Genomic DNA, 25,218 nt, shown 5'->3' with positions numbered 1-25,218 from the left:
GCGCTGCAGACAATGCGATGGATGCTGCCGCGCCGTCCACTGCGGGTGTGGTGCGTGCTCGGAGGCGCCGCTGCACTTCCCGGCGGCGGACGCGAGGAGGCTCCGGCGCACGCGCCTCCTTCTGGGTCAGAGGCGCAGAGCCCGAAAGCGCCACCAAAAGAAAAAAGCGGCCCCAGCTCTCTATCCCTCCCCGTGCGCCTTCTGTCTGCCCGGGGCAAAGGGGGTTTGCCAGGGGTGCCAACTTGAAAAAAATAATTGGAGAGGGGGGCAGGTAAGCCCCGCCTCGCATAATCGATCGTTTGGTGCGATGCACGCACACTATTTCAATGGCAATGCCCGTCAGCTCTTGGGGGGGGGGAAATAAAATATTTGAGAGGGCTGCCTTCCCCCAAGTTGACAGGCATTGCCATTCAAATAGTGCGCGTGCACCCCACGTGATCTAGTATGGGGGCGGGGCTTGCCCACTTCACCAATATTTCATTCAAGTGGGCACCCCTACTCGCCAATATTTTATTGGGGGTTACTCGGCCCCTAGGAGCTGGCTGCTGTGGCTATGGGGCTTGGGGTGCCCGGGAGCTGGCATCGCCCATCCCTCTCGCGCGCTCTGTCCCGATGGGCCTCGCTGTTCTTCTCCTGCAGCGCCCCCCTGCGCACGTCGACTCGCGTTAGGCGCGGGCTTCCTCCCTGGCGAAGGCCGAAGACGACTGCAGTCGTAGCCGCTCTTCGCCGGCTGCCCTTCTGTGCGCAGTGCCCTCTCCCGGGAGCCAGGTGGGCGAACGCACAGGCTTGGCAGCCGCAGCCAACCAGCGGCGGCTCTGCTTCTGAACAGGTGCGGATTACAATAAAAAAAATTCCTTCAGTAGCACCTTAAAGACCAACTAAGTTTTTATTTTGGTATGAGCTTTCGTGTGCATGCACACTTCTTCAGATACCAGGTGCGGATTACGACACCCGCCGGACTCTCCTCCCCGACCCTTGACCCGAGGCGGCGACCCCGGCGTCTGAACCCCCGCCACGATGCCACCTATAGGATCCAAGAACTGTAGAGTTGGACGGGACCTCCAGGGTCATCTAGCCCAACCCTCTGCAACGCAGGAATCTCGACTAAAGCATCCGTGGCAGATGGCCACACCACCTCCTAGGGACAACCGCAACAACCCGTGTGAACACTCACGGCTAGCTGGCTGGCTTTCTCCACCCACCCACCCGCCCCGTTTGCTCCTCGGTGCCGTTTCGTACGGCGTCGGCAGCATGCCTCAAAATGGCCCCCTGGTAAAGAGCGGAGACCTGCTCTGCTTTCTCGTGTGAACGTGCCGACACGCTGCTTTGCAGCTTCTCCTCCTCACCAGCCACCCGCCCCCCTGGCATGGCAGGGCGTGTACCAGGCCGGCTGCTCGCTCGCAGGCAGCCCCCCAGCAGCAGCAGCAGAGCGCGTCTCCTTGCCGCCTTGCGCTCCTCGCCCGCTCCCTCCTTCCTCCCGCCGCGGCTCCGGCTCAGCCAATGGCAGCGCCGCGCCGGGCTCGGGAGCTGTTTACCCAATAAACTGAGCCCTCCTCGCCTCCCTCCCTCGTGAGCCCCGGGAGCATCTTCCTTCCACCGAGCCGGGCAGAGAGAGAGGGAGACGGCAGGCAGGCAGGCAGGCAGGAGGCGGGTCTGGCTGCTCGTCGGGGAAGCGTCTCGCACGGCTCCCTCGGGGCGCCTCGGCCTGCCGGGCTCGCGCGCGCCTTCACCCCTAGGCGCGGTGATGAGCAGCCTTGCGGGGGCCCCGGCGGGCCGCCCTGGGGACTCGCCGTGACGGAGCCCCCGCTCCGCAGCCCCGCCGCCGCCTCCTGCTTCGGTGCGCACAGGCTGCGGCGGCCGCTTCCCCCGCCGCCTCCTGCTGCACCTGCTCCTGCGCGCCCTCCCCGACGAGGGAGCCCCGCGGGCCGGAGGAAGGATGGGTTGCATCGGCTCCAGGACTGTCGGTAAGGAGAGGCGGAGAAGCGAGGCGGGGAAGAAGGGGCCTTAGGCTGGAAGGGCCGTCTCCCACCGCCCCCACCCCTGTCTGGGTGGAAGAATGGGCCGCTTCACTGTGCCTGAGTGGGGAGGGGGTCTCGCTGGCTGGCCCCACGTCTGGAGTGCGTGGTCTCCCCTTTGCAGCCCGGGCTGGCTCTCAGCTGCTGCCAGGATGAGAGCCCCCCATCCCCAAGGGAGGGGAGCTGAGCGGGGTTGGCAGCGGCAGGCGCACTGGGAGGCAGGAGGCGTGCTTCCCCTGTGACAAGGGGAGACAGAAAGAGAGGAGAGTCACCGCCTCCGTCTTCCCCCAGGAATGCCCATAGCTTGCTGGCCTAGGTGCCTTTGGCGTGGAGATGGATGGAGAAACCCTTCAGGTAAAGAATAAGGAATGGCAGTGGCGAGACGATTCCACCACTCCTTGAGTGAGTTTCCGACCAGCGCCTGGGTTGCCAGCTGATCCCTTCCCCTCCCCTTCGTGGTTATTGTTATCAGATTCTCCATATCACTGCAGTGATGGCTGCTCATCCCTCTCTCCCTCCCTCCCTGTGGCTGCCCACGCCTCAACACAAGGAGCAGCCACTGGATCCCTCCCACAAGACTGGAGTGCCTTGCCAAGGGCACCCCCCCCCCCCGCTTGCCTCGCATCCCTCTAGAATCTCTAATGGCACCCGCCCACCACGGTCTCCAGCCGGGTTTACATCCTGCAGCCTCAGGCATTTCCAAAGAATTGCAAAACGAAAAGGACATTTTCGGGGATGAGTCTTTCCAAAGGCCCTTCCAAGCACGAGGCGTATCAGGGGGGTGGGGGGTGGGCACCACTTCAGAGGCGTCCAGGCTGGGCTTTTGACCCATGTGCCACAATCTTCCGGGCAGGCTCAGTGCAAAAGGGAGGAAGGTCAGGAAATCTGTTGGATGAGTATTGCCTAGGAAACCCGTCCCAGTGGATTGTGCCCCACCCACATTGTCCATTAGTGGTGGTGCTGCCATTTAGCTTTTCCAACCCTGGCACTGAAATGCTTTGGGGCGAGCTCTGCCTCTTTCCCCCCCTGTGCGATGTTTGGCATATCGGTTAAATTACTCTTTCGCGTTTGTTTAACATTCCTTCCCTGCCGGGGCTCGTGGTGCATTGCAATATAGATCCTGTTTCACCCTCACAGTGCAAGAGTAAATTAGACGGAGGCAGCAATTGCAACTGCACTTGCCAGTCCCTTCACCGACTCTTGTTATTTCCAAGCAAACATGCTCAGGAATAACAGTGGCTTGCCCGTTGCGTTGCCCACCCAGTGAACTTGGTGGCTTGGCAGAGATTTGAAGGTGTCCTGACTGAGTCTCTTCCTTCTTCCCAGTAACCAATACATCTCCTTCCCCCTTTCACTTCAGAAAGCATAGCAGTCGTCAGCAGGGAATTGGTGCTTTATTGAATATGGTGTCATTATAGGTAGCAATTTGTTTGGAGGCTATGGAAGCCTTGCTTCTCCCTGATTCATGGCACCTGCTTAATAGGTACCGGTAGTACCTGTGGCCTCAGTATGGGGCAGTGAGACCTGAGAACCCTCACCCCTTAAATGTGCTATATAGGAACATAGGAAGCTGACTTACACTAAGTCAGATCATTTATCTAGCTCAGGGTTGCCGGCTAACTGGCAGTGCCTCTCCAGGGTTTCAGGTGGGTCTATCCCAGCCGTACCTTGAGATGCCAGGGGTAGAACACGGCACCTTCTGTGCATGAAGTAGGTGTTCCACTGATGAGCTTCCACAACATAGTGTGGTGTGCCACGTACTAAGGATGTGGTCCTCCTGCGTTGCTGAAATGGAGTTGTACCCCTGAAATGAGTTGTACCCTAATTTTTTATCTAATGTCGGAGTTTTCTTCTAGCCATGCTAGTGTTGGTAGTCTGCTATACCCTTCCTTGGAAGTGAGATCTCATGACTTTGCCTGTGTAGGGAATCTGGTGACTCTTACTGGTGGCCCTAACCTTTGGTGGCAGAGCGGGAGATCCATAAGCCCCAGGTAGGAGCCATTCATTAATGTCGGTCTTGCCTAGCTTCTGTTTCCTTCAGTGAGGCTTATGTAGGAGAGCTTTCAGTGCTGCATGCCCGTGAATGGCGTCTAGGTATTTTCTGCCTCCGTCACTCAAATGCTTAGACTGACCTTTACTCTAAAATTTCAATATTTTGTAAAATGACTGTTGTAGTGTTTGTTGTTGTTTAGCCGTTTAGTCGTGTCCGACTCTTCGTGACCCCATGGACCAGAGCACGCCAGGCACTCCTGTCTTGCACTGCCTCCCGCAGTTTGGTCAAACTCATGTTCGTAGCTTCGAGAACACTGTTAAATGTATGCATTTGACAGCTACATAACAGAATGTTGAGCTGTAGGGATTGAAGTATTTTGGACTTAGTTTTAAGGTGTTCCACCAGACCTCAAGGAAACATCTTGCACATTGGGTGAACCCTTGCTTATTAGCATGTTAGGATCCCCTTGAAAAGTTGCCCGTGCACCTGATAAGGCAGCATCTTTTGCACACACACACACACACACACACACAAAACCACCCCAAAAGAACCACCCAGTTGCCATCATAAAGGCATCAGACTTCCAAGTTGACATAGGATTTTTTACTGGTTTTGCTGTGACACACTAAAGGCAAGCATATATTAAAGTCAACTGGTTGCTGCTTCTGATTGAAACTACTTGTGAAAATTGGGGGAGGGCGTTATTTGCAGCAGAAAAGTGACAGGGAGGAATGCTTGCAGTGATATCTTACCCATGGCTATTCAGAAGTATGTCTCATTTGAGTTCAATGGAGCTTTCCCCCAGAAGTGTATAGGATTGCAGCCCTAACCCTTTCCCCCATGCACTGCTTTCCCCATGTTTGCAAGGGTTTAGAAGGGCTGATAAGGCAGGTAGGCGAAAACATCTGGACTGCTCCAAGTTGGCGAGGACTCTCTTAAAGGCTGAAGACTGAGCTTTCACAATGCACTGGTAGCTATTGGTCTGTGCTGTGCACATCTGTGCCACGGTTGCCTTTAGATAAATAGATCTGATAGGTTTTTAGAGTGCTTCGATCATTCTGTCACACTATATCCCGCAACCAATGGGTATAGTTGGAGTACGCTGCTTTTGTTTATTTGTCTTTCAGATTCTAATCTGTTAAGCTGAAAATAACAACATATTTATGGGAGATGATATACAACCGGTTTGAGCCAGGGGGTGGTCGAACAAAGGAATGAATGTTAACACACCATGGGTAATAATGACTCTGTCATTCACATAGGTATAAACAAAATCTGGAATATAGGCTAACCCAGTGTTCCCCAGCCTTGTGTCCTCTGGGTGTTTTGGACAACAATTCCCATCAGCCCCAGCCAGCATTACCAGTGGTCAAGGATGATGGGTGCTGTGGTCCATAAAGGTCTATATAGAGCACTTCATTGGGTAAGGCTGGACTAACCTGTGGCCCTGCAGGTGATGTTAGGCTGCAACCAGTAATCCCTGGTCATAGGCTGTGCTGACTGATTGAAGTTGGAATCCAACAATGTCTGGAGAGTCACCAGTTAGCCACTCCGGGCCTCAAATGAGATGTAGTCTGTAGTTCTGGTAAGAATGGAATGCCACCATTAGCTATGGTTTCCTTTGGTAGCATTGCTTTGTTTCTTGGGAAATCTCTGTGGTGCAAACCACTTGTTCTATGCACTGGATGTGAGAGTGTGGGGAACAAGTTAATTCTCCACCAAAATTGCCAATAAGGACTGTGACAGTAGTCATTGTGTGTGACTCTATATCTTCTAGATCGCTGGTAGTGATGGGCAGCCTGTGGCTCGAGGGACCATATGCACCCTAGATCTAATGTGATTCATGTGGAAAGCGAATCATGTAGCTTGGTACCACTGACCACCAGCTGCAGCACACATCCCCAGAGGTATAACCCCTGAGGGAATGTGTCCTTGAGGGGCGAAGGAAGGTTCTCCATCTTCGAACTACTCTCATCATGCTAACTTCATCTCTCAAAAATCTTGCTTGTCTCTGGCCCGATATACTTTCTGTCCTGTTGTCAGGTGAGCAATAAATTACACAGAGTAAGTGAAGTTAACTTTGTAGTAGAAGAAACAAGGTAATGCCAGGCCTAAAGAGCACAGCAACTCTTCCCAGTAGGTCTTGCCCCATGAGGCAGTTGTGGGGATCCCAGGTGCTTCCCAAGCAACCTGAAACTTAGCCGGCACTCCTGTCTCTGCTCTTCCCTCTCTTCATACCTCTTCTGGTCCTGGGAGACCAATGGGGGAGGGAGAGCTTGTTGCAGCAGGAGTGGAAGACATCCTGGCTTCTTCACCAGGTAGATTCATCTCTGCCTCTTGGCCTCCCTCCTCTTCTGCTTCAGCTTCTGCCTCTGATTCTGGTCCCTAAGCCCTGTTAGCTCTTCAGCTTCCTCACCTCCTTCTCTCCCAGTCTTCTCCCTCTGACCACTTCATCTTCCCTTGGTAGTTTCACAGCTGGTTCCTCCCACCATTCCTCTGAGTCTACCCAGTCCATGACACATGAACATATGCTTCTGTTTACTAAGATTAATTGATAATGTCACCTTTTAGTTCCCCCTTCCTGAGTTCTTAAAAGGTGCCAGCTTCCGACACCTTCTCTTCCCAGTCTTCTCCCTCGGACCACTCATTGCTGTCTCACCGCCACTCCCCAGGCTCTGAGCCATCTTCCCTTGGGGGTTCCCCAGCTGGTGCCTCCTCCCACTCCTCTGCGCCCAGCCTGTCACTGGCACCTGTTGAGACCTTTTCCTTATAGCATTTCAGCACATAGTCCAAGATGGCATAGTTCAAGTATATTACCCATTAATCTAAACCAAAAGCAATCTCATCCGTCTCCCCAAACATACCGCACTCTTTCTCTTGCGTACGAATCCACAGCATCTGATGATCTTCCTTTCCGTATCACCCACGCATTCTCCTAAAATAACAAGCGCCCTCCCCGGTGACACCCACTCTTGGTTGGCCAAGCATTTATCCGAGCTGCTCGTAATTATCCGTTTAGGAGACTTTTAAGGCAAATTAGGACCGAGTGCCTGAAGCAAACAATATTGTGAAGGGTCAAGTTTATGCATATTCCCACAAGGGTTCTCCTGCTGAATTTGTGTAGAAGAAAGTGGCAGTCATGGTTGGTGATGGCGGTGGAGAAATCCCCACTTAAAATCTCACCTCTGTTGTGAGCTCACTCACCTCCTCCTCTGCCTGCCATCTGAAGACCATAATGCTCCCATAAATTTGTTCATGGCTGTGCTGTTGCTGACTTGGCTGCTGTCTCTTTCCTTCCCCCTTCCAAACTGACTGCACAACATTACTGAGTCTGGGTAGAGGTGGAAGCATTGCAATGCCCTTGCCTTGCTCAGCCTGCCACTGTGAAGCATTCTCATCTCTGTGGGGGAAGCACAAATCTCTCTGCTGATGCGTCTTCGAAATGCCAAGCTGGTCGGGGGGTTTAACAGGCTCTGAGCAATGTGAACAAGGCTCCTGGTAACATGGGATATGATTCAGAGCTTGCTGTGAGTATGTGGTTCTCTGCCATTGCAGTCTCATCATCTGGGAAGCACAGCGGCTGTGAAATGTGAGGGTGGTAGAACTGATCATAACCAGGGCTGCCAATTTCATGCTTTAGTGTGTGTGTGTGTGAGAGAGAGAGGGGGGGGGAATCTTCTTGAAACAAGGTACTACATGGTGCTGTTTTCTTCAAAGTAAGTCTTGTTGTCTTCAGGTAGGTGTGCACAGGATTGCAGCCTCGATCAGATTCCTTTTCCTGTTAGGTTTTTTAAAATAAATAAATAAAAGGAACATAAAATGAAATAAGCAAGAGGAACATGGAACAAAATGACAGTGGGAAGCGTAGCATAGAAATAAAACCAAAAACAACATTGTTATAAAACTGATGGAAAGAGAAGAAAGCAAATCAAATAATTATTACAGCTTGTTCATAAAGACAAGGTTAGTTTAAGAAACGGAGAGGGCACCTCCTAAATAATGAGCAACAGATCTGCTGGTTTTCAAGCGCTAATACAGTAATATAGAGCCTTTCTACCCTGATCATTTAACTGAGGCTGCAGTGGCACACACGGGAATAAGTCCCACTGAACTGAGTAAACATGTATAGCATGTCACGAGGTCCATTGCTTTTCTAATCCATTTCATTTTCTTGCTTTCCTGTCCTTTGCGTGTGTCAACCTGGCAACAAGATGTGTAAGAAAATATTGCTGATAAAAAAATTTTATTGAGAAATGCTGCCATATAACTTGCCGGTAACACTGCATTAAGAAGGGATATTATAGGCGATTCGCTGTATTGTGAAGATCTCATGAGGCACATGAATTCAATGTGTGTGTGTGTAAAAAAAATAAATCACCTTTGTGTGCTGAATCAACACCTGTAACATGGATCTCAGTTCTGTATTGTCAAATGACGATTGCATTGGTAATTGCCTCCTAATATTTGTTGCATGTAAGTGAATAAAAAGTGCTAAAGTTTCGAAATATTTTCTGGTCTCTATTCTATCTAAACATCTACTACTTTATTTGCTCTTCCAGTAAGGTAGGGTGCACTTCAGATATTTTGTAAGATTCCTCTGGGGATACCTTTTTAGTAAAATTCAAACTCTTGTCTTTTGTCCAGGTAATATAGGCTTGGATCCAGAGATCCTGCGGCCCACACAGGCGGTACTTTCATTCTTGCAGGGTGGGTTGCTGTTACACCACAACAACACTACACAAATGTCCCTTAAGTAGCTAATCTAAAGGATTTCCGAATCCTCTGGAGCTAGTTTTCGTTAGGAGAGAGAGCAGACAGGAGGACATCAGTGAATCCCCTAAATGAGAGGAACTGACTCCAGCTGCTTCTTTGCATCTAGCCCACTAAACCTCTGCTATAAAAAAAACAAAAACAAAATCTTTGGAAGTATTGGTAGAAAGGGATGGGTCTTGAACTCACTTTATTCATGTATTGTAGGAATTAAGACTCTGGTCTCTGAAGGCTTTCATAGATGCTTGTAGTACTTGCAACAAGAAACAATGAAAGAAAACATTAAAGCCAGCAGAGCAGCCGTAAAAGCAGGGGAGAATGTTCATTTTTAATAATTATTCTCCCAATGAAAGATCTATTGAAATCAGACCATAACCATATCATTCTGGACCCCTTTCCAGTCATTGGGTATAATTTTTAAGCGCTCTGATTGTCATTATAATAAAATTAAGTGGTATATCAGGGCTTTCAGTCGGGGTTGTTTAAAAGCAAGGCTCCTGTGTCTTTTAACCAGAAAGGCAGCGAGGTGGGGAAATAGAATGGAAATCTACTAATGAAAATAGTTTGGAAGTTATTTAGAAATAGCTTTCGAGGAGGCTATTGAACCCTTGCTCTGCCTCCCTGCGAAGATAGTAGTTTGATGACAAATTATGTGGGTCTCCAGTATGTTAAAAGATGCCGCGCCGGTGATACATAACTTCTCCCCTTCCCCATACACAGATAAAGGAGGCTGGAAATTTGATCTTGGGATGAACGATTGGATACGATTAGTGTCTGCTATTTGATTTTTGACAGTCTGCACATCACCCGTTCCTTCTATCCTTGCTTGGAAGAAGTAGAGCTGGAGCAAAGGGTAATATTCCAGCACATTTTACTCAGAGTAGACCTACCGTACTGCAATTAATGGGCCTAACTTAGCCATGTACATTCATTTCAGTGGGGTCTGTTCTTGGTGAAAGTTAGTTGAATACCACCTGGAGAGCTAAAATGTCCTATTCTGTCTGCAAGGCACTCTTGAGTCTATACTGGGTCAGACTCTTTCTTGACCATGTGCAGGAAATATATTATTTTATCTGGGGCTCAGTCACAGATGGCCTCAGCACTGGAAGCATGTCTGCTTTCTTGAGATCAATTATAAGATGGAAATAAACATCAGATGCTGAACATTCATTACGAAGTAGTAATATGTCCAGCTCTGCCTTGAGAGTTCTTACAACAAGCATTTGGTTAGCCTTGTACTGAGGAGGGCCTGTCATTCTTGTGTGTAGAAGCTGTGTTTAGATGTCACACCATAGCAGGGTTTCCCAAACTTGGGTCTACAAGTGTATTTTTGGACTACTGTTCCCATCATCCCTGAGCACTGGTCCTGCTAGCTAGGGATGATGGGAGTTGTAGTCCAAAAACAGCTAGAAACCCAGGTTTAGGAAACCCTGCACTATAGTTTAGTGACACCTGAATAAGCATAGCCTCTTCTTAGGGTGACACATTCCGCCAATGTGTTCAGATGCTTCTGCTTTTAGTTAAACATAGCTTGCCCTGTCACCCAGACCCAGAATTATTGATAACTTAAAACAAGCCATCTTCGGAAACCATGACTTGAAGCTGGTTTGTTTTAAAACTAACCATAGTTTGTCAGTTTGGGTGACATGGCAAACCATGGTTTGCCAAAAGTGGAAGCAAACACTTCCAATCGCCTTCTTGAAATGATTCAGAAGGAAGAGGGGCGAGGTATTAGTGTGGGAGCACAAAGGGAGTGTACACTTGTTCATGTCTTGTTAAGCCACGTTTTTTGTATAGCATCTGAACACATCCAATCTGTCTCTGCGCAGAACCCCAAGAGACCCATTGCCTCCTGGTTCCAGGTTCCTCACCATATAGAATTTCACTGTTCCTCCTGCTGTACTCCATATGCCCCTCAAATAAATGCTCTGAAATATATTCTAATTTTCAGGAGCTGATCATCAGGGGTGGGAGCACTGAAGTTGATCAGTGAACCCTACATGAAGATGTGCCTGAAAGGATCTTTGGATCCAGCTTACGGATACTCTGTTCAGCATGTTAAACAAGATTTTATTTATTTTAAATATTTGTAGGTGAATGGAGTATTGGTCTGGTCACTTGCTTGGGTTTGGGTTTATAGCCAGGTTTAGATAGAGCTGCACTTCTCTTGGAATTTTAGGTCCATGGCTTGGGGTGTTGCTTTATCTGCTGCTAGGGAAGTGGGTGGCACTGTGATCTAAACCACCGAGCCTCTTGGGCTTTGCCGATCGGAAGGTTGACGGTCCGAATCCCCGCGACAGAGTGAGCTCCCGTTGCTCTGTCCCAGCTCCTGCCAACCTAGCTGTTCAAAAGCATGCCAGTGCAAGTAGATAAATAGGTACCGCTGCGGCGGGAAGGTAAACAGTGTTTCCATGCACTCTGGTTTCTTTCACAGTGTTCTGTTGCATCAGAAGCGGTTTAGTCATGCTGGCCACATGACCTGGAAAGCTGTCTGTGGACAAACGCCGGCTCCCTCAGCTTGAAAGCGAGATGAGCGCCGCAACCCCATAGTCGCCTTTGACTGGACTTAACCGTCCAGGGGTCCTTTCCCTTTACCTTTTACCTGCTGCTCCTGCTTGATGTGTGGCCAACATTGGTAGTGAAGGTTGCTTGGTGCCAGCTACAGCTCTTCCAGACGACCTTGGACTTTTCAGCAACCATTCACATTCCAGTAGCTAGACTACTGGAAGACACTTTACACAGGACTGCCCTTGGAAGCTGCAGTGTGGAAACTGCAACAAGTTCAAAATTATGCTGCCAGAATGTCTTGGGATGCTAAGAGGGTTTTATTCCATTATGCCAGTTTTGCATGATATATATTGGTCACAGTTATTTAACTGGGGCAAAGAACTCCTGACTCGTGACATATTTTAACATGGTGCAATGTTTTTGATTTGTTACCCGGTAGCTGCCTGGAGTCTCTTTTGAAAATTAGGCGGGATTTAAAATAAATAAATAAAGTATGTGTAATTAGTTCTGGTTCTCAGTGTAGTTACATGACCCTTTTGAGGATCATCCAAAACAAAATTGTTTTTCAAACTTCGTGCCTTCAAGGGACTGTTTTCCAACCAGTGTGTCTACTGAGGTACTCCGTGTCTTCCATGAACTTCTACGGATTGTTGAAGTTTGCGGTGTGATGGTAGGGTGCATTGTCAGTTCGGATGGAGTGCTGGCAACGTCTTGGCCCTCACTGTTGGCACTGCCTGAACTATGAGATCACCGCAGAGCCCATCCAACACTCTCCAACAGCTGCAGATTAACAGGAGAAGATCAACAACGGTAGACAAACTATCTTTCAAGAAAGGATTGCTGAGATAAGGCAAGCAAAGTGCCCAAAGTACAGTATAAACACAAAGTAATTTGCTGCTGTTTATCATAATCAGTCTACCAAGTCATGTGGTATTCATTTGGGAGTGGTTTCCTGCTTCTAGGAAATAAGTAAGGCATTGCTTAATCTTAAGATGTGTGTTTTGGAGGTCTGATTGAAGGACTGCATTTGGACAATCATATATTGGCTTATTAAGATGAAATACACATGAGCCGATACAGCTGCTTCTCTTCTCCGTTTGTGCTGCATAACAATAAAACCAGGAAGGCTCTAATTAACTCTAGTTTGTCTGAACAGGGAAAACCATGGTTTATCAGTTTCTGAACGAGCCAAGATCTCAAACCACAGTTTGAAGTGGCTTTTTGTTTGTTTGTTTTTGTTTTGCAATCCTAGCTTATACTAAAGGTTTTAAGTATAGTTTTCCAGGTTGGACTAAATGAGAAACTATGGTTTAATTAGAGACTTTCCTAGTTTAATCATGTGAAGGGAAGAGTGTTGGGGTTGCGTGCACAGGGAACAGGCCAACCAAATGAGAGATGATTATGTAAACCAGGCCAGTGGAAAGGACAGCGGGGCAGGAAGGATGGAGGCCCTTGAAAGAGAAAGAGCTAATCAAATTTGGCATTATTAAGAGACCAGAGCTGGGTGGTGATAGCTCCATAATGCATTAAAGCTGATTGGGGAGGCAGTGCCAAACCACAGCGTGCCTTCAAGCAGCGAGGAAGGGGAGGGCAAATGGAAGAAAAGAATACAGCGGACCAGGGGGATCTATCATTAAAAAGGAAAGGTTAGCTGTGTTGGGCTATAATCCTAACTCACTTTACCTGGAAGTAATCCCAGTTGAATTCAATATGGCCTACTTCTGAGGAGACATGGCTAGAATTGCATTGTTAGTCTTGTCATGGTAAGAAAGCAAAAAGCGCAGGCCAGAATCTAACTGAATTACCTCTGGCATGAGTTTTCCATCTAAGGCAGCAGCCTTTTTCATCAAACCCAGGGCATTTTCCCACTAGGACTCAGTTCCGGCATCTCTCAGGTGGGCACCATTGCCATTATAAGGGAGGCGTTCATGGAGAGTTCCAACACTTCTTTGTCTATAAAAACAGCACTGATCAAACCTGGAATCGAACAAGAAGTAGGTGGTGACTTTAACATGAGGTTTTTGAATGTGTAGACACCGCCCTGGGGCAGGAACTAACTTGTTTTATAGCTCTGTAAGCCATTGCAGCAAGATGAACACATACTTAAACAAAGGTCAGCTTATCTGTCTGACTGAAAACCATGCTTTTACATGTGGCAACTGCATATTTTCTGTTTTGCTTCATGTTCATTCACTAGGAAGCACAATCGTAGCTTCCTGGTGGTGCCTGTTACCTGCATGCACACAGCAAAACATGTGTGCTGTCATCATGCTATCATTTACATGTGTTTTCCCAACACACAATAACTGTGTGCAAGAGTTTCTTAATGTTTGAAGCTGCCTGTCCATAGAGAGAAGGCAAATGACCGTGGAGCTGAGTATACTATGTGAACTTGTAACTTGGGTAGCAGCAGCAGCAGGTCACCAACAGCTTGCACTGAGTTATTCCCTGCCTTGTGAGTCCTGGAGCCACTTTGTCATCCTGGCTAGGGCTGATGGGAGTTGCACTCCAACAACATCTGGAGGGCTCTTGGATGGGAAAGGTTGATCTAAGGCAGTGTTTCTCAAACTTGGGCCTCCAGCTGGTTTTGGACTACAGTTCCAATGATCGATGACCATGGGTCCTGCTAGCTAGGGATTAAAGGTAAAGGGACCCCTGACCATTAGGTCCAGTTGTGAGCGACTCTGGGGTTGTGGCGCTCATCTCGCGTTATTGGCCGAGGGAGCCGGCGTACAGCTTCCAGGTCATGTGGCCAGCATGACAAAGCCGCTTCTGGTGAATTCAGAATTCTGGTGAATTCAGAATAATAAAAGAGTGAAAAATAAAAAGCGAAATTCTGCACCCGGCACAAAAAAATAACAAGGCTTATTATGCCAGGCAAGCCTCCCTTGGGGGAAGCTTTCCAAAACTCAGGTGCTGAAGTGGAAAAGGCTTTAACCCTGCTCACCGCCTGCCTCACACCTAAAGCTTATGGGGGACCCAGAGAAGGCCCTCTGAGGTCAGTCTTAATACTCTGGCAGGTTCATAAATGAGTCCCTAGAGTACTGGCTTTAAAGGTAAGATCAGCATTTCAAATGACCAGCAGCCCAGAGCAGTTGTTTCAAGCCTGGTGTGATGTAATCCATATGACCAATCCCTGTCGGCGACCTAGCTGCTGCATCTTGTGCCAGCTGAAACTCCCGAGCAGTCTTCAAAGGCAGCCCTTGTGTAGAGTGGATTACAATAGTCTAAACAAGATGTTGCCAGCCAGAATGCTAATGATTTTGGCTAGGCTATCTCTGCCTAGGAAGGCTTGCACCCGGTGAAAGTTACTTTCATGCCAGAGTTGCAGGGATTTCCAATACTGAAGCTGTGGACCGGACTCTTTAGGGCAACGGTTGCCTTTCGGGACCTGTGGGCACGTTTTGAATTCTGAGAATGTGCTGTGGACGCCAGTCATAAAATGGCTGGCAAGAGCAGCATCCTCCTCCCAGTTCTGCAAAATAGAAAATTTTAAAAACTTAAAAAGAAGTCTCTTGACACCCTCCCACATACGAAACTATAATAAGCCATAGCAACCTACCTGAACTCAGCAACCACCACTTGGTCTGTGCATCATGTTGTCCCATCCAGAATGGGAAGGATGGAGGCTAGCATCCAATCAGAGTTGCCCTCGGAAAGGGTGTGTGGTCAGTCTACATGTGGCCTAGCCTAGCAAAGAACTTTGAAACCTGGTTTCTAGACAAGTTTTCAAATGCGGTTATGGTGGTTAGTGGGTGTCGAAGCAAGTGCTCGCACAGATGCCGTTCTACCTGTGGGTGTCACTTTGATAATCTCTGCTTTAGGCAATGGAGTGCAACCCTATTTAGAACATCACCTCCCCAAATCTGGTAAACCATACCCAGCATTTTGTGGATTCAGTTTATGCTGCCCTTCATTCAGTTCTTTACTCACTCCATATTTCAGCAGAGCCTCGCCTGAATCGGAGGAGAAGTAGATATGGGTGTCACCAGCATGTTGAAGACACCTCCCTGAAATTCTGAATTCCCTCATTCAATGGATTCATGTGGATGCTGAAACAGCCTAGAAAGAGTACAAAATGCACACAATTCCATGGGGGAGAACAATCGCTACCTAGAGAGCCTGATTCCCATCCTGGACAGACAGTCCAGAAGTTGACTGAGCGGGTTGTGGACAGAGTCAAATGGATCTAGATAGCTGAGATAATCTAAGAATGCCAGGCCTCATGTGGCAATTGGAATGCCCATGGTGTCCAAGGGAAAAGTCACCATGTGAGAGGACAGTGAGTGGCCATGGCTGTTAAACATCTCAATCTCTGACACTTCACGCGTAGGGAAAAGTTCCACTGAAATTAGTAGGGCAGTTCTATGTACCAGCTGCATAAAGGAACAAGTGAATGAGTACCATTGGCACATGAGGGGCTTTCCCCGTGAAATATTTTAATCTGGTATTTACGGTTCTTCATCTTCCCAGCTGACACTTGGGCCTAACAGTTCAGTCTTCCAAGCTGTGTTTACATTGCGAATTGTCTCCTGTGCCTTTATAAAAATGTTGGCTAGATCACTTATGTTGCATTTTTGTCTTGCTCTTTCCCAGGCATCCCCAAACTTCAGCCCTCCAGATGTTTTGGACTACAATTCCCATCATCCCTGTCCACTGGTCCTCTTAGCTAGGGATCATGGAAGTTGTAGGCCAAAACATCTGGAGGGCTGCAGTTTGGGGATGCCTGCTCTTTCCTATCCTCCCATAGCTATGTGTAATGGTGTTGTTGCGGCTACTCTTGAGTAGGGACGCCCAAAACCGTGCTTGTCTTTAAAGGTTTTATTGTGCATAGTATTTACAGTGCAGAGATAGCAGAAAACATAACCTCCTAGTCACTTGCAGAATCCGGGAGTAGACGTTTCCTGTTGCGTGACCAGCATAAGAGTTTGGGCACCCCGAAACGCCTCTTCCCGACCTTACGTTTAGTGGCGCGCCTTAATTTGGGCGCCGGAAGGGGCTGCCTGTTCCCCTCCACCTCTTGGTCAAGGCTGTCCAACATCACTGAGCCTTACCACCTATGTACCGCTAACTTCCTCATTCCCCCCACCTGACCTACTGCTGCTGCTCTCACTGGGCGAAGAGCTGGTCAACAGGATGGGGGGAGGTTCCCTGTAGGAAGGTCCCCTGACACTATGGCATTTTTGAACTACCTCTTTTTTTAAAAGTATCTTTCACAGGGTTTTTTATTGCAGCTTGTGTGCCCTTGTGCCTTCCTTGTAGTAGTAAAGGGCGGGGGGGGGGGACTTGGCACAATTTTTCTGTCCATGTATACCACTTAAGATCACCCAAATGCCGGGCTAAGTCTTAAGACATTTGTCTTCTGGTGCAAATTGAGCCACCTCCAGTTGTTTTATAGGGCTACCTTGGATAGATACTGGAAGCCAGTCCTGTGTTAAGTTGGTTTTAACTCAAGACAGCTGGGCAAGCTGACCTCGTAAGTGGAAGACATTAAAGTGGAATGAACTTGTGCAGGTCACTTTTCGGGGCCGAGGTCATACCATGGCTCTGCATATTTGCTTGCCATGGTGAGTATTCCACCCCCCAAGATCAGGAAAATGCTTGAAGTTTGCAATGTTCACCAGTGATGCAAGGAACTCCCAACATGAGACTTGGTGGGTGAACCGCAGGGCATGAAGACACAGATTGGTCAGAATTGCACTAGAGGCTTTTCATTAGTACTGAATTCTAATCTTCAAGTACATTTCCACCTTTCTGGAAACGGGGGTTGTTTTGTGGAAAGGAGAGACAGACATGGGACAGTTCTTCCTCAAAAATTCCAGGCACTTAAAGCCGGAAGGCAGGAAGTTTGCTAGTAGTATGATCTACAAAGATACTAGATAGAAGAAAAACTAAAAGGACTGGGATGGATTTTCGTGGAAACAACCAAATATAGAACATGGAAGCACTTTTTTTGCTATATGAAAGGATGCTGTTATAAAAGGAAGAGCCCAATTTCCTACAAGCAGTGAGGGGAGCACAAGAATTATGGGCTCATGTTGCAGCCAACCAGATTTAGGGTAGATACCTGGGATTGCTTTCTAATCGTAAGGACATTTGGACAATGGAACAAGAGGCATAGAAACTTGTGGCAAACTGAATAAGCTTGTGTTTGGAGTAGTTAAGATCCAGGGGACACTGCCATTGAAGACCAGGCTGTGGAGTTGAGCCCCCTTGTTATAAGCTCCAATTTCGGTGACCTTCTAGTTGCAATAGAAGCCTGAGTAGGGATCTCTAGTCCAGCTTTGTGTTTAAAGAGTTGTCCACTTACATGCTATATTCAGCAGTAAGGGCACAAAATAGGTTTATTCAAAACCTTGTGAAATTCTAGCTTACAAAGCTTTGGAAAAAGAGACAGAGCCTTAGCTTTGTAGAACACTGTGAAACTGAGCAGGCTGTAAGTTCGAAGAGAACTGAAGACTTGCAGAGGAGAGAATTGCCTCTGAATTAAATACCAAGTGAATTTCTGCCTGCCCCATAAGCCGGATTATTTGCATTATGTGGCTCTAACCTACTTATATTTGTAATATGATATTGGGGGGGGGGGGGCAGAGACCAGCAGGTCAAAATGCATCCGGCAAGTGTAGCTGTTTTTAAAATCATGTTTGTGATGAGAATGTTATGCTGGCCATTTTATCTCTATTCACTTGTACACTGACAAATGTGCATAATGTTATTCCTGTATAAGTAGAGCTGTCATTTCTCAGTGCAAAGAAAATATACTTTTAGCAACATAAGCGGCTGCCATATAGCAAGCCAGATCATGTGTATTGCCTACCCCAGGGGTGGAAAATCTGTGGCCATCCAGATGTTATTGGAGCTCCAACAGCCATCAACCTTGAGCATGGTCAGTGGTCAGGGATGGGGGGAGCTGGAGTTCAAAAACATCTGGAGAACCACTGGTTAGCTAATCCTGATTTACAAAAGAACTAGCAATGGCTCTCCAGGGTTTCAGACAAGAATCTTCAGCTGGCACCAAATGGTCAAGAAAGCCAAACACCTGACTTCAGAGACCTGAGGTACCTGCAGAAGAGTCTTTGATGGAGACATCTGTACACAAGACAGGTTCAGGTGGAAGAAAGCAGTTGTTCAGGTTCCAAGCTTTAAAGCAGAAGCGGCTAACCTTTGGTCTTCATATGTTGTTGGACTCCCAACTCCCTTCAGCTACAGCCATTATGGCCCAATATTCAGGGATGGTAGGAGTTGTAATCCAGCAACATTGGAAGGGCAGCCATTCCAGCTTTAAAGGTGAGCACCAACTCTCTGAGGTGCCCCACTCAAAAACAGAATGGCAGCTGAAATAATTTAAAAAATTAAAATTGTCCAGTAGCACCTTAGAGACCAACTAAGTTTGTTCTGGGTATAAGCTTTCGTGTGCATGCACACTTCTTCAGATGCACTGAAAAAGAAGTCACCAGACCCTTATATATAGTGGGAGGGTGGGGTGGGGTTTTTCTCAGGAGGGTTGTAGGAGATGGCAGCTATTGCAGTTGAATCAAAATTGGCCAGTCTTGGAAGTGCAGCAGCTAAACTAACTAAACAAAGTTAAGAGTTCTGTATTTTATGGACCGCTTTAAGTAAATAACATGCTGTGATTTTGAATAAATAGGTCATATCATTTTGAACCTCAAGACCTGAATATAATGCAGATTTTTGTAAAAAAAGAGTATTGCCATAGGGCACATACCCTTTTTAGCTAATGCACAAGCCTCTATGCATATTGACTGTGCATACTGAGTTTGTAGAAGGTTGCACATGGACTAAACACCTTTCAAATGTGATGCAGACCTGCAGTGGACCCTATACCATACCATGCCACCTCCCCATTTTAAGCGGGACACCCTGGGTTTAGAGAAGCCACCCCAACTTCTGATCCCAAACTTGGATCCCCTCCCCCCATCCTGCACTGTGGTGCAAGTCAGCTGCCCCTGCGTGCCTCTACTCTTCTTCCTCCTGCTGCAGCTTTCCAGCCAACATACTTCCAAAAGCTTCTGGAAGTATGGCGGAGGCAGAGGCTGTGTGATGGTTCTGGCGGCTGCCACTGTAAAGGCGGTGGATAAAGGAGTGAAGGGGGGAGGCAATCGAGGGTGAGTGAGAGGGGTTGCAGCCTCTGTTAAAGCTGTTTCCCAATTTCCTTCACCCAAGTATTGGAAGGTATGCTATATGAGCTGGTGCTTTTAGCACAACTCATTTAAATTGGACCTACTTACTGAGAGGCAGACTAGAGGTGAGGCAGTGCCATGTGCTTTAAACATAATAATGCTCCAGTTGTGCTGATGGCACTATATAAAGTAAAGGTAAAGGGACCCCTGACCATTAGGTCCAGTCATGACCATAGCTGCCAAGTTTTCCCTTTTCTCGCGAGGAAGCCTATTCAGCATAAGGGAAAATCCCTGTAAAAAAGGGATAACTTGGCAGCTATGGTCGTGACCAACTCTAGGGTTGCGCGCTCATCTCGCATTATTGGCCGAGGGAGCCGGCGTATAGCTTCCAGGTCATGTGGCCAGCATGACAAAGCCGCTTCTGGCAAACCAGAGCAGCACATGGAAACACCGTTTACCTTCCCGCTGTAGTGGTTCCTATTTATCTACTTGCATTTTGACATGCTTTCGAACTGCTAGGTTGGCAGGAGCTGGGACCAAACAACGGGAGCTCACCCCGTCGCGGGGATTTGAACCGCCAACCTTCTGATCAGCAAGCCCTAGGCTCAGTGGTTTAACCACAGCGCCACCTGGCACTATATAACTGATGATAAATTAGGGAACAAGTTTCAGCATGGAGTGCTCCAGCCAGTCAGCCTTGCCAGCCTCCACCATCTTCCATTTCATTCCCCCCACACCTCATTTCCCACAGATGTTGGATACTCTTTGATATGATTTTCTGACGTTGATTTAAAACCGAGCTTCCAAAACTTTGATTTATCTGAAGAAGCCAGATATCTGGGTTTGCCCGTCACACTTTCCATCCTTCCTTCAAGGAGCTCAGAGTGGCAAACGTGGCCGCTTCCCATTTTAGCTTTACAACCTCTCTTGGAGTTAGGCCGAGATAATGATTTGCCTAAGGCTGCTGCCCAGGAAACTTGATGACAGGCTGACCAGATGCAGTGCAAAGTATCATATAGAAATTGAAAAAGACAAATGCCACCTATTGAACCAAAGGGAACCAAACAGAGATGATAAGTTTAAATACATAGGTTTTGGTTCGACCAAGTATGTGTGGCGAGGCATCCAGCCATACTTCATTATCACTGTATTTTGTAGGGAGAAAATTCTTGGTGTGTACACACATTTATCAGAAAGTTGGAGCTGCAAAGTTTTCCCTGTAATCTGGTACTTTTTTAAAAAAAAGCACCAATAGATCATGTCTGTGACCTTTCCCATAAATTTCCTGCATTGATGTGCAAGTGAACTGCATCTTGTAATATGTTAAGTGTAGAGCAATAGCACATTAAGGCACCCATGCAGATTAACCTTCAAAACTTACTAGCTGCCAGAAATGTTTCCACATGTACCAATTTTAGTCCTTTTGGGGGCTGTAAACTCATTCCCAGTTCACAACAGCTTCCTTTCGGGGTTGACAGGATGCAATTCTCACTTGCCACTGAAGACCAAATTAGTAGCTATACACAAACCTGCTATCTTTAGTGAAACAAATCTATAGGGCAGGAGAGAGCACCTCTCCTTTCTTAGACCACATATTAAAAACCACCAGACTTGTAGCAATTAATTTTTGTTATGATTTTGTTGATGGAAAAACTTGTGTATTGTCCATATCTTCCAAACCACACAAGGTTTCTATCAACAAAATAAACTTTAAGGAACTGCAGCATGTCCACGAAAGCCCTATGTTAACAGTGGCCAAAGCTGAGCAAATAAATTAAATGAGCACAATGTTTAAGAACAACTGATGTGTGTGTTAATTAAATACTCCATGGAAACCCATTCTTTTCCAGAGTGACAATGGCACAGTTAGGAAATTTTATACGACGGGTTTATTAGCTTTTTGGGCTCCTCCTCCTTAGATGGCAATATATATAGAATCATAGAATCCTAGAGTTAGAAGAGACCACAACGGCCATCCAGTTCAACCCCCTGCCAAGCAGGAAACACCATCAAAGCATTCCTGACGGTTGGCTGTCAAGCCTCCGCTTAAAGACCTCCAAAGAAGGAGACTCCACCCTACTCCTTGGCAGCAAATTCCACTGTCGAACAGCTCTTACTATCAGGAAGTTCTTCCTAATGTTTAGGTGGAATCTTCTTTCTTGTAGCTTGAATCCATTGCTCCGTGTCCGCTTCTCTGGAGCAGCAGAAAACAACCTTTCACCCTCTTTTATATATTTGAACATGGCTAGCATATCACCCTTTAACCTTCTCTTCTCCAGGCTAAACATACCCAGCTCCCTAAGCCATTTCTCATAAGGCATTGTTTCCAGGCCTTTGACCATTTTGGTTGCCCTCCTCTGGACATGTTCCAGCTTGTCAGTATCCTTCTTGAACTGTGGTGCCCAGAACTGGACACAATATTCCAGGTGAGGTCTGACCAGAGCAGAATACAGTGGTACTATTCCTTCCCTTGATCTAGATGCTATACTCCTATTGATGCAACCCAGAATTGCATTGGCTTTTTTAGCTGCTGCATCACACTGTTGACTCATGTCAAGTTTGTGGTCTACGAAGACTCCTAGATCCTTTTCACATGTACTGCTCTCAAGCCAGGTGTCACCCATCCTTTATTTGTGCCTTTCATTTTTTTGCCCAAGTGTAGTACTTTACATTTCTCCCTGTTAAAATTCATCTTGTTTGCTTTGGCCCAGTTGTCTAATCTGTTAAGGTCATTTTGGAGTGTGATCCTGTCCTCTGGGGTATTAGCCACCCCTCCCAATTTGGGGTCATCTGCAAACTTGCTCAGGATGCCCTCAAGCCCATCATCCAAGTCATTGATAAAGATGTTGAATAAGACTGGGCCCAAGACAGAACCCTGTGGCACCCCACTAGTCACTACTCTCCAGGATGAAGAGGAGCCATTGATGAGCACCCTTGGGGTTCGGTCAGTCAGCCAGTTACAAATCCACTGAATGGTAGCATTGTCTAGCCCGCATTTTACCAGCTTCTTTACTTCTTTACTTGTGGGGACCCAGGTGGCGCTGTGGTTAAATCACTGAGCCTAGGGCTTGCTGATCAGAAGGTCGGCGGTTCGAATCCCTGTGACAGGGTGAGCTCCCGTTGCTTGGTCCCAGCTTCTGCCAACCTAGCAGTTCGAAAGCACGTCAAAATGCAAGTAGATAAATAGGAACCGCTACAGCGGGAAGGTAAACGGCGTTTCCATGTGCTGCTCTGGTTTGCCAGAAGCAGCTTTGTCATGCTGGCCACATGACCGGAAGCTATACGCCGGCTCCCTCGGCCAATAATGCGAGATGAGCGCGCAACCCCAGAGTCGGTCACGACTGGACCTAATGGTCAGGGGTCCCTTTACCTTTACCTTTACCTTTTACTTCACTTGTTTCCAACCCTGGTACATTTCCATGGCTATACTATTTGGGCTGCTATCTCACCAACTTAAGTCCACAATTGTACACTCCCCACCCCTGGAGCACCTTGCTTTCACTAGTGGGCACCCAAAAAGCAACAACAAAAGCGGGAGGCAGCCTTAGTGCAGCCCAAATGGGGCAACTCCTCCCCTTTGGCCCACCACAATGCAGCTGCACTGGTTATAGGTCCATGGGCTGAAAGGGTCCCTAAAAAGCCCCAGGTATCTTCCTGCATCTCCTCCAAGTTCCACCAGGCTTGTTGCTTCCTGGCTAGTCCAATGTGCAATGCTATCAGTGGCAAATTGCTTGGACTCTGGAGGGATGTTGCTTCTGCTGATCCACAGCTCCCTTTGTCCACTGCTTGTTAGTGGGGCAGGAGAGCTGAAAATAATGCCAATGTATTTCACATCTGGCAACCCTTTTGTTTTAGATAGTACTGTACATGGATAGACGAGTCTAAAAAGCACGGGACACAAATTTTCACAGCCCTCTAGCAGCTATGTCAGGGGTCCCCAAACTACGGCCCCCGGGCCGGATGCGGCCCAATCGGCCTTCCAATCCGGCCCGCGACGACCCCCGCCGCCCGCTGCCGCCGCCCGCTCTCACGGCGCGCGGCGCAGCGACAATCAAAAAAATCGGCAAAAAATCGCCGAAAATCCTTTGTGCGCATGCGTACAGGCCTCTCCCGACCCGGAAGAGGTCATTTCTGGTGCACTTCCGGGTCGGGGGAGGCCCATACGCATGCGCACAAGCGATTTTCGGCTATTTTTTTCCGCCCGTGCGCGTGTGCGCATGCGCACGGGCGCGCACTCCCCCGCCCTCCGGCCCGCTGCGCGCGCACTCCCCTGCCGTCCGGCCCACCGCGCGGGCGGCGCGGCGGGCACCGGCCCGCCGCTCGGTAAGTCTGGGGACCCCTGAGCTATGTCAACTCATTTACCAGAAGCAATGTCTTTATTGTTAACTCTGGAAGTGTGTACTCCTAGGAGACTAAGTCTGGTCAGAATCGAGCATACACTTTCAGAATTAACACTCAATACATTACAGTCATACCTTGGTTTGCGACCGCAATTCGTTCCGGGGAGCCGGTTGCTCCCCAAGTTCGTCGTAAACCAAGGGACTCTTCTGCGTGTGCGTGAAGTGCCAATAGAGCACTTCTCGTATGCACAGGCTGCACAGATCGCTTATGCGCATCCGCGCGCCGCGGAACCCGGATGTAAACACTTCCGGGTCCACGGCAGTCGCAAATCAATCGGTTGCAAACAGAGGTATTACTGTACTTCTGGTAAATGAGCCACCATAGAGGGATGTGAAAATTTGCACCCCAGGCTTTTTAGACTCATCTACCCATGTACTTGGGACCCAGGTGGCTCTGTGGGTTAAACCACTGAGCCTAGGGCTTGCTGATCAGAAGGTCAGCGGTTCGAATCCCTGTGGCGGGGTGAGCTCCCATTGCTCGGTCCCAGCTCCTGCCAACCTAGCAGTTCGAAAGCACGTCAAAATGCAAGTAGATAAATAGGAACCGCTACAGCGGGAAGGTAAACGGTGTTTCCATGTGCTGCTCTGGTTCGCCAGAAGTGGCTTTGTCATGCTGGCCACATGACCTGGAAACTATACACCGGCTCCCTTGGCCAATAATGCGAGATGAGCGCGCAACCCCAGAGTCGGTCACGACTGGACCTAATGGTCAGGGGTCCCTTTACCTTTACCCATGTACTATCTGAAACCAAAGGGGCACATTGGTTGCCAGATATGAAATATATTGGCATTATTTTCAGTTCTCCTACGCCATTATGTGGCAGATGGTGAGTTGCTGGGTTTGGGGAGCATGTGCCACCGCCGTCTGATTCTTGGGAGGCAGGTATACCTGGCGCTGAATTCTTTGGCTGCCAGGTACTTCTCAGCCTGCATCAGGCTGGCACTGGAAGCAAAGGGAGAGAGAAATCTGTCTCTTTCCAGTCCTCCCGCTGCTATTTCAAGAGAGATCAGGAGTGATGGCCTTGTAGGCAAGTTACTAGTTCTAATGCCTTTTTCTACTCTGTCAGCCAGTTCCACAAATAACCCCTGTCATCTTTCTTTTTATATACTTACTTTTTTAAAAAATCAGAGGGAAATGGGAGCTGTAAGGAAGCCTCTAATAATGAAGAAAAAGCATATGTATATATATGGTGATAGTTTTAAGAAAACACCAAAGACTGGGGACAGAGCCAATAAAACAAATTATGGCTTAGTGGAACAGAATCTCTTGGCATTCACCTTTTAAAGTAGGTAGACATAATTGTATATTGCATACTGTTTATTATATTTACTGTATGTGGGCATAATTTAATTAGTTGGCTTTTAAAAAACTACTTTTAGATGTGTTTCTA

At 47.9% G+C, this 25,218-nt stretch overlaps 1 protein-coding gene across 1 annotated transcript in view; it reads left to right on the top strand.

Moving 5' to 3' along the window:
* The first annotated feature begins 1,911 nt into the window (after window positions 1-1,911).
* FAM131B (family with sequence similarity 131 member B) overlaps window positions 1,912-25,218 on the top strand; it is a 47,844-nt gene continuing 24,537 nt past the window's right edge. The window contains exon 1 of the mRNA XM_060269037.1: window positions 1,912-1,964. Coding sequence (XP_060125020.1) covers window positions 1,937-1,964 — 28 coding nt within the window. The 5' untranslated portion in view covers window positions 1,912-1,936. The remainder of the gene's footprint in view (window positions 1,965-25,218) is intronic.

The sequence above is a fragment of the Zootoca vivipara genome, chromosome 16 (genome assembly GCF_963506605.1).
Source record: "Zootoca vivipara chromosome 16, rZooViv1.1, whole genome shotgun sequence".
In the NCBI taxonomy this organism is placed as follows: domain Eukaryota; kingdom Metazoa; phylum Chordata; class Lepidosauria; order Squamata; family Lacertidae; genus Zootoca; species Zootoca vivipara.
Note: the sequence above shows the minus strand (reverse complement) of the source record. Positions and strands in the feature narration are given on the sequence as shown.